Source organism: Pistacia vera, unplaced genomic scaffold, assembly GCF_008641045.1.
Source record: "Pistacia vera cultivar Batoury unplaced genomic scaffold, PisVer_v2 Contig570, whole genome shotgun sequence".
Classification (NCBI taxonomy): Eukaryota; Viridiplantae; Streptophyta; class Magnoliopsida; order Sapindales; family Anacardiaceae; genus Pistacia; species Pistacia vera.
Window position 1 is genome coordinate 669,835 of NW_022196413.1, and position 9,804 is coordinate 679,638.

The window sequence follows — 9,804 nt, forward strand, 5'->3', positions numbered from 1 at the left end:
TGAAATGTTGGATTTAAGCTATAATGGAATGCAAGAATCAAGCCTCAATCTCATTCAATCTTCAATTACAGAAATTACTCCTAAGAATCCTTCTAATCACATTTAGTCACATTATTGTATTTCCTTAATTGTATTTACATTTTTTTTGTATAAATAGAAATATGTACAAAGTGTAATACTAAATACAAATACACATAAAATATTTCTGAAACTCTTTCTCTTTCTTGGCAATCTCTAGCAGTATCTTCCTGCTTCTCTTGCCTGCTCTTTTCTTCAAACTCTAACATGGTATCCATAAAATGCAAGTTGAAGAAAAAAGTTAAAAAATTGATGAAAATCCATAAGCGAACAGATGAACCACAAAGTTCTAAGAATAGCAGTTTAGGCTCCATTTTGAGTGGTGAGATTGATTCATGTAACAAGAAATTAAGGGAAGCAACTTCTCGCGAAGGTTTTGTTGCTAATTTTTTGTATTGCCCTTCAGTTTATGATATATAGCAGCAAGGATTTGAGTACTTTAAGTACCATTGGGTTAGAGGAGAGCCAATTATTGTTACAAATTCTTTGGAACTGACCTCTGGCTTGAGTTGGGAGCCAATGGTAATGTCACGTGCATTTTGTGCTATATTGCATGCTAAAGGCTCCTCAAATAAGGTGGTCAAAATCATTGATTGTCTTGATTGGTGTGAGGTAGAAATAAATATTCACCAATTTTTCAAAGGTTACTTGGAGGGTAGTGCTTACTCAAACTCTTGGCCATAAATCCCCAAACTCAAAGATTGGCCCCAATCTAACTATTTTAAGGAGTCTTTACCATGCCACGGTGCAAAATTTTTAAAGGCATTGCCATATGTTGAATATACATATCCTTACTTGAGCATTCTCAATATTGCAACAAAGTTGCCTCTAGATATGTTGAAACCAGATTTAGAGCAAGATCTTGTATAGCATATGGATTTTGTGAAGAGCTTGGACGTGGAGACTTTGTGACCAAGCTTCATTGTGACATTACAGATGTGGTGAAATGCATACAGCAGATGTGACCCCTAGTTCTGAACAACTTGCTGAAATAGAAAATTTGAAGAAAATGCATGATGCTCAAAACCAAGAAGAGTTTTTAGAACTTGAGCATGGAAGACAATAAATATTTGAGGAGTGTCCTTCAAAATCTAAAGAAAAGTTAAGGTTAGAGTTGTATGACCCTTTATCAATGGATGCATTAGAAGGTAGTGCTCTTTGAGATATTTTTCAGCAGGAAGACGTTCCCAAACTTGAGAAATATCTTAGGCTTTATCAGAAGGAATTCAGGGATGTTTACTGCTCTCTAGTAGATCAAGTTGTGCACCCGATTCATGATCAAACTTTCTACTTAACGATGCATCATAAGAGAAAGCTCAAAATGGAATTTGGTGTAGAGCCTTGGAGTTTTGTTCAGAAACTTGCAGAGGCAGTCCGTATCCCAGCTGGATGTCCCCATCAAGTGAGAAATCTTAAGTCTTGCGTAAAAGTTGCACTTACTTTGTTTCTTTTGAAAGTATTGAATAATGCACCCATCTCACTAAAGAGTTTCGCGCTCTTCCATAGAAGCATAAAACTAAGGACATCCTTGAGGTGAAGAAAATGCGTATTTATGCATTAAATCATGTTGTAGAAGAATGGAAGAAACTTAATGGATGACTTCATGCGTCAATTAACCTCATTTTTGGGATGATGAAGTTTTATCTAACCTTATGATGTTAATGTATTTTTTTTTAAGGGCTATGTACACATCCTTTTGCAATTATATACTTATGACACAAATGTTATAATCTTTGAAACTATGCATTAGACATGAAATATCATTGAGTTAAATCTTATAAAAAAAAAAAAACCATGATAGAATTTGAGATAAGCCTGACTCATCACCCAATAAAGTCTTGTTGAATGAGAGGATTATCCTCTCTTGTAAACCAGTAGGCTTGAGCGTGAGGGAGAGTGTTGGAGTCTCACGCCAACTAGGCACGCTCAATCCTACTAGTTTATAAGAAGGGGTAATCCTCTCATTCAACAAAACCTTATTGGGTGAGGAGTCAGGCCCACCTTAAATTCTATCATGATTTTTTTTTTTTTAAATAAATTTTATTGAATTGTATTGAGTTGTTCAATTTGAGTTGTGAATACGCAACCTATTTATACAAAAATGTGATAGCTATGTAAGGATATAAAATATTACAAATAATGATACGATCTCAATAATAAAGTAAACAAAATCATATTTTAGCATAATTAAGAATGAGAATAATTCACATATTCTGATTCCATGTCTAGATAATATGTGAATTAATGTCACATATTTTCTTCTCATATTCGCATGTCAACACTCCCCCTCAAGCTTGTGGTTTGTATAAGTCATAAACTTCAAGCTTGCATAGTGGATGTGAATATTGTCTGCCATTAGATTAGAGTGGACTGATTAGCGGAAGCTTGATTATGTAAGAAGTTGTCTAACCCGAGTGCCTATATATCTTGCAGGTTGAAGTAGAACTTGAGGCTAGAGTGGGTTGATTAGTGGAACAACTCAATAACCCAGGATAGTAGTAAAAGTTGAAAATGTTTCAATTTGCATTAGGAAAATTCCAGGGAAACACTGGAGGGGTCACAAATGGTCCCACTTAAAACCCAGCCTCTTTAGTCATTTATCGTCTTGTTGACAGAATTTTCCTAGATATACATATATCCATATAAATAGCTACTCACTATCTTAAACCTGGATGCTCTAATACCATGTCAGAATTGAGAGGACAAGAGAGGCAATTGAAGAGAGCCAAAGTATGCCCAAGAGATATCTTTGAGAGGGCAAGAGAAACAACCTAAAAGATTTCCCTCTAGTGATGGTGAGCACTTGGTCTGTAAGCTTAAGAAATCCATATACGGTCTAAAACAAGCATCCTGTCAATGGTATTTTAAATTTCATGGAGTAATTTCTTTATTCGGATTTGTTGAAAACCCCATAATGTATATACCAGAAAGTCAGTGGGAGTAAGATATGTTTTCTTGTTTTGTACTTAGATGACATTTTGCTTGCAACCAATGATAAGGGTTTGCTTCATGAGGTAAAACAATTCCTCTCTAAAAATTTTGACATGAAGGATATGGGTGAGACATCTTATGTCATTGGCATAAAGATCCATAGATATAGATTACGAGGTATCTTAGGTCTGTCTCAATAAACTTATATCAATAAGGTTTTAGAGAGATTTCGAATGAAAGATTGTTCACCAAGTGTGGTTTCTGTTGTGAAGGGTGATAAGTTCAATTTGAACCAATGCCTGAAGAACGATTTTGAAAGGAAACAAATGAAGAACATTCTATATGCTTCTATAGTCAGAAGACTGATGTATGCTTAGGTCTGTACAAGGCCTGACATTGCATTTACTGTTGCAATGTTGGGACGATATTAGAGTAATCCAAGTATAGACTATTGGAGAACTGCAAAGAAAATGATGAGGTGCCTTCAATGAACCAAAAACTACATGCTTATGTATAGACAGACGGACAATCTGGAAGTGATCAGCTATTTAGATTCAGACTTTGTTGGCTGTGTTGATTCATGCAAATCAATATTAGGATATGTTTTCATAATGGCTAGTGGAGTTGTATCTGGGAGAAGTGTTAAGTAGTCCTCAATTGCTACTTCCACTATGGAAGCTAAGTTCGTTTCCTGTTTTGAGGCTACTTCACATGGTGTATGGTTAGAGAGTTTCATAACAGAGCTTCTGTTCTTATCAGTTTAAAAGACAGAAATTTCTGAGTCAGAGATTTCTCTGTAATTTGTTCTTTAATGGGCTTGAAGCTCACTAACCCAATTTACTTATTTTTAGTCCAAAACAGAGAAACAAAGGGAGTAAAATCTGGGCTTCACTTGTCTAGCCAACTTCTGGTCTATCGTATACATAGGCCTAAAGGATGGCCCCTTCTGTTTGAAGATTTGACCTGGTTACTTAACGCCTTGTTGGTGAGGACTCAAAAGGGAAAACGACTGCCCTATTCTGTTATTCATCTTAAAAGTAGTTCTAACTTTAATTCTTTTTATAGAAAACGTGGATCCCATTAGATTCTCTCAGCAGAAATGAGTCAATAGGATGATGCATCTTGTACCAACCCCCCCACAAGCTAATACTATCGAACTTTTAAGTGGGTATTTGGTGTTCTAATAAAAGTTTAGCATGTTCATTGGATTACATCTATTGAAAGCGTCGCCTCTTAAGAGTCTCTGGCTGTGAATCGTTCTGTATCTGTATTGTGACATATAATAATGCAGCAAACGACTGTAAAACTAAACAGGATCTTGACATGTAGTCCCCAAGACATGAGAATATGGGTCTCATGTCTTTTTGACCAAATACAAATAATTTCATTCAAACCCAGAAATGAACTTGGCTAGCATTAAAAGCTATGAAGTGTATGGTGGATCTGTTCATTTCCCTCTACTGTCTACAAGCCTTGTCTTTCAGTCATCAAAGTGTTATAATTCATAAGAAGTATGTAAATAATGTCAAATATTTATTTATGTTACTATAATCTAACCCTTCTCTATAAATAGATTTCAGAATTACACAATCCTTCGAAAAAAATCATCTTAATTTACAATTAATGTACGTACAAGCAATTGTATCAGTATACATACAATTAGCATCAATTATTACAAATAAAGAATAAAGTGCTAATTATTATTGAAAGTCACCTGAGTGGGATCACATTAAACTAGAAACATAAAAAAGCATCAGGTAGCTCTTAAAGCTTAAAGCCTTAAAGCACTTTTCTAGTGCAACATGGACCTTACAAATTAAATTTCTTCTTATTTTTTCAGGTGAAGGAAATTTTATCGTGCACTATCAAGTTTACGTGTGAAGTAGAAGAACTTGTTACTTCCACTTTCTTCAACTTTGCTTTTGTTGCCACTCATAAAAGAAAGGCTTGGTTGTAATGACTAATGAGGAGGGACCAAAACTGACCCACTAGTCGGAACAAGCAAGTCCCCACATCTCTGAATCCAAAGCATCTTCTATGGGATTGTGAGAGTTGGAGGTGATGGTATCTGTATTAAAGCACCAAAACAAGACCCAGACACTTTCATTCTCAGCCCCTTCATTAGCTTTAGGCTTTTAGTTATATCCAGACAACTTGCTACGTATCAAATAACAGCACTAGCTATGAACAAACACCGGGTCTTGTATCTGTTTCCTCTTCTTAAAAGTTAACCTATTCCTTCCAGCTAATTAAGCTTTCATTTTCATTGAACATTCTACCTTTGAATATCTGATTAGGGAAACTTATTAGCTTGTTGTTCTTCCACATGTCACGACCGGAAAGCACAGGAGAGCAAAGCAAATTTGCTTTGTACCCAACCAACAAAAAGATAAGGAGCACATGTTACAGTTGCTCCAAGTCAAAAATTTAAAAACAAATTCCAGTCCCAGTACAATTTAGTATCCAATGATCCAACACTGCTATAATTCCAACCAAATCGTTTACAAACCAACATTCGCTGCATGTAGTCCCTACCGATTCTATTCTTACCTAATTTCTCTCTGGTACCGCAAGACTCGTAGTTTAATCGGAGAGCGAATTCTTATACTGCTGAGCGTTAGGAAGAAGCTGAAGCAAGACATTAACAATAGAGCAATGCTAATTTTACAACGACACATATAAAAGAGGTATACAAAGATAATCTCCACTCTTAGTTTTCACGATTTTTCTCTCTCTTTTTTTCTTTTTTTGTTTTTTCTTTTGTTTCTTTTTCTAAATAATGTCGCTTTATAATTTTCTTTGTATGAGTTTTTATAAAGATAATATTTTCCTTAACAATAATGTTGGGGGCAAAGGGACGAGATAATTATTTGTAGAATTAGGTTAATTAAAGGTTCAGGCCTGTAATGAGGAAGCCCAGTCAAAGGAGACCGATTACTTTTTCCTCTGGGTGGAATATGAACTGGCAACAAGGGTAAAGGCCTAAAGGGTTCATTGAGAAGAAAATAGATTAATAAACTCCCTTGCTAATAATTAATTAAGCATTATCTCAATGACAAAGATTAACTTATTTTTGACATTTTTATTTCAATCAATCTAATTAGTAACCAGACATCGTCAAATTATATATCCTATCAACTCTTTATTTATAGGATATGGTATAAATGAGAGATGCAGTTCTCATTTTTCATAAAAACCGATTTCAAGATTCGCAAGGTGGTCTGAGATTATCGAGATATTTAGTATTGGCATTAATATCACGCACGCCTATTCTCAATGCCACAGAAAGGTGAAAGAATAGACTAACCAACTGTTTTCATTGGTCTTATACAATGAACCTATCTAAAAGTTGGTTCTTATTACAAATTTGCAAAGAAGAAGCAAAAAAAAAAAAAAAATCTTGCTTTGTTGTTTTTTTTTTTGGAAGGATTAACTTAAACATGCTGTGTCGTCGAGTATAGATATTTATTTTCTGAAGAAATTTGATGAAAACCAGGTCATTCAAACCCTAAATCATAAAATTGTACTATAAATATGGATATTAATGTTTTCTAAAATTACAAATTAAATTGATGATATAGAATCATGAATAAGTGAAAGAAAAAATGGAGAAGAATGCCAAGTGCTAAAAAATGGATAACTGGAAAGGAAGAAAAAATATAAAAGTCTTTAACTGCATTTATGTGAAAAAACCAGAGAGCATCATTTCGAGAATTTCGGAACATCGATCATTCCAGACAGACCCAACATAGTGCCCCCTCAAAACATCCCATGCACACCCAAAACATAGTTCCATTGAAAGACCCCACTCTCATTGACGCGTGTCAGCTACATATTCTTCTATTATTTTGGCCCCTGCTTTAGTGCTTTTACTTCTTCTCCATGATCATTTCCCACTCACTCTCACACCCTCACTTCACTTATCCCTTGTGCCAGTTTTACTTGCCAAACACTTTGGCTGAGAAAATGAAGGTCGACTCTCATTTTCATTATCATAATCTCTTACATATTTTACTTATCTCTTACTATTTTTTTGGCTTAACATATCAATTGGTGTTTTTCTTTTTTTTTTATCTTCACAACAGATCTTCAATTGGGTGCACAGGAAGTTTAATCATAACGTCATTAAAGGTTCGAATTTGATGCCTTTGAAGTTATATAGTCACGTTAAAGTTTGTCATCCAACTAATGTTTTATTTTTGACCAAATTTCTTAAAGCGGTTGAGTTTCATAACTAGTAATTAATGTATGCAAATCCCTTTTTTTTTATTGTAGTGCATAAATCTTGCTTGCTTTATTGCAGCTGAGTGGTTTTCTAGCCCTCCATCACTTGCCTCCAATTATAATGAAGTAATTTGTTTTTGAGTAATTATATATATTGGTCTGCTAAAACTCCTTAACACGATTTGACTGCATTTTTGTGGGTACACATTTTGACAAATGTTGATGCGAACTAATAGTATACATATGGACGGGAAATTTGTTGTTTTGGGCAGATGGGTTTGCTCGAAATGTGAAGAAGACTGAATCCATTGCGATTGACACCAACACGAAAGCATTACTGGAACAAGTAGCCCTGGTGGATGTGCTTGATGGCTGGAAAGATGGAATTCTAACAATTGGGACTTTTGGTTTTGATTCTCTAAAACCATTCGACCAACCAAAAGAATATTTTATTTTCGAAAGTGAGGCAGAAGAGGAGGAAGGTGAAAATGATTTAATTAACAATGATGATGATTTTGATGAAGACAACGACATTGTTGTTGAAGATGAAGAAGTGAACCCATTGATTTTCACAACATTTGGACACAATTTTAAGGACATTGCATCTGATGGTGATGGAAATGTTGAGAAACGTCATGATGTGATAATAACCCTTGATGGTGTCCCATTAACTCCATTTGTTGGTTCCTCTAATGAACTCAGATTTGAGATAGGCAGCAAAGACAGCGATCAAGGAAAGAAGAGAAGAAGAACAACACTTGCAGACCTGTTCTCAGAAGACTCCGATATCAATTATAAGAAGACAACTTCCTATGAAGTGGAGCAAAATGTGGGTAAAAAACAATCTGTTCGTACAAAGAATGGCCTCTCCTTTGCTAAGAAATTCATTCCTCATGTTAAAGAGGATTCACGTCCCATCAAGAAATTACACCAAGTGAGTAATACTCCTTTTTCCTTTTGTGTACACATGCATGTGTCTTCTTCGTAAAAGATGGAACTGTACAAATATTTAAGAAACGACTTTATTACATATATATATTTATATATTAATTTGAATTGGTAATTTTAGTTGCAATGAAACATTAATTAGATGGTAATTTGCATATTAATTTTCTGATGATCAGATGATGAGGAGGATGTTAAAGAGGAAGATCCATCCAGAGCTTGAAGGCAAAGCTAATAAATCAGAAGGTCAAAACAAGGGTAGCGTTCTTGACCTTCTTGGCAAGAAGAACGAAAATGTTGAATCGGTTTCGTTACTTCCGGTTCCAGGTATCTTTTAAAATTTATCTGGTTTGTTTTACATTAATCTTTTTTAAACCTCACATCACATACAGTAACCTGTAGTGCTGCCATGTTTGACCACATAATCTGTGTTATAGTTAGTTCTCCATAAATATTTTCAGGTGCATTAACATAATCAAATAACCTGGCATCCAATCTGCATGGTTATATAATTTGAAACAAATGCCTAGTCTTATCCTGAACATCCAATCATTGGATTTGCGACAAAAAAATTCATCACCATGGTCAGATTATTATTATTATTGTGTGCTGCATTTCGCCTCATTAATTCCTTTAATATGGGACCTAATTCCCAATTTTCTCTGGCCCATTGTTTGACTGTGAACAAAATAACAACAAAAGATGACCAAATCGAAGAATAGGTAAAAGTAACGATAGGAAAATGACCCTTGCCAACTGCTCATCAAAGATGTGTTTGGATAAATGACTCAATTCTTTGTTCTTGGGCACATAACTGATTATCATCATAATTCAATTCACACGATATGATCACGGTAGATTACTAGCTAGTGGTTCCTATTGTTCTTCTTCTTGGCTTATATATATGTAGGGTTTCTAACAGCTACTAATATTTTACTCAAACACTAATAGTATAAATCCATGGTGGTGTGAAGGTGGGTGGACAGGATGAGAAGCTGAAGCTGTCCTTATTGTTACTACCCACACAAATATGATACTAATCGAATAGTAGTAATGGGTCCCTTTTAGAAAATAACTCGAAAGATAGATACAACTAAAAAGCTGTCAATTAATCACATACCAAATGGTGATGATCTCTGGCCCATGATAATCTCCTTTCCAACGCTGGCCTGCCCATGTCTCCCAAACGATAGGTAGGGACCAATACCCACTATAATTTTCCCTATCATTCTACCAATCATCATCATCATCATCATGCATATGCATGAAGCATTCTAAACTTTTCGTCTTCTGCTTCCAATACAATTTTACTGATTTTTGGACACCTCGTTCCTGCAGATGCTACAGTTTGAGCTTTTGGGTGCATGTTTGACATAGTTTACTAGAATGCTTTCGGGTATTGTTTAAGTATTAAATAATTTTTTAATGGAGAATAATGTTAATCAGGTTTGTGCACATGGAGCACTGTGTTCTGCTTTGTAATTTATTTTTCTATTGTTTTGGTTTTAGTGTCTGTACGTTGCGTGTATGTTTGTCGCAACATTATTAACAGGCTTTAATTGGTTTATGTTTTGACAATATATATGATGCATCTCCTTAAGCCAATTTATATATTGCACTTTAACA

The 9,804-nt window shown here is 34.9% G+C and overlaps 1 protein-coding gene and 1 pseudogene across 1 annotated transcript; both read left to right on the plus strand.

Annotated features, from left to right (window-relative positions):
- The first annotated feature begins 285 nt into the window (after positions 1-285).
- LOC116108919 lies at positions 286-1,677 on the plus strand (annotated as a pseudogene).
- A 5,221-nt stretch (positions 1,678-6,898) lies between these two features.
- LOC116109042 lies at positions 6,899-9,804 on the plus strand. The gene is made up of 5 exons (XM_031395297.1): positions 6,899-6,981; positions 7,095-7,140; positions 7,506-8,167; positions 8,358-8,505; positions 9,517-9,804. The coding sequence occupies exons 1-5, from the start codon at positions 6,976-6,978 to the stop codon at positions 9,528-9,530; spliced, it is 876 nt and encodes a 291-aa protein (XP_031251157.1). The 5' UTR covers positions 6,899-6,975; the 3' UTR covers positions 9,531-9,804.

Coding starts and splice junctions, on each gene's coding strand:
- LOC116109042 (XM_031395297.1), top strand. Junction 7,141..7,505: donor TAATCATAACGTCATTAAAG/GTTCGAATTTGA, acceptor TGTTTTGGGCAG/ATGGGTTTGCTCGAAATGTG. Junction 8,168..8,357: donor CCATCAAGAAATTACACCAA/GTGAGTAATACT, acceptor TCTGATGATCAG/ATGATGAGGAGGATGTTAAA.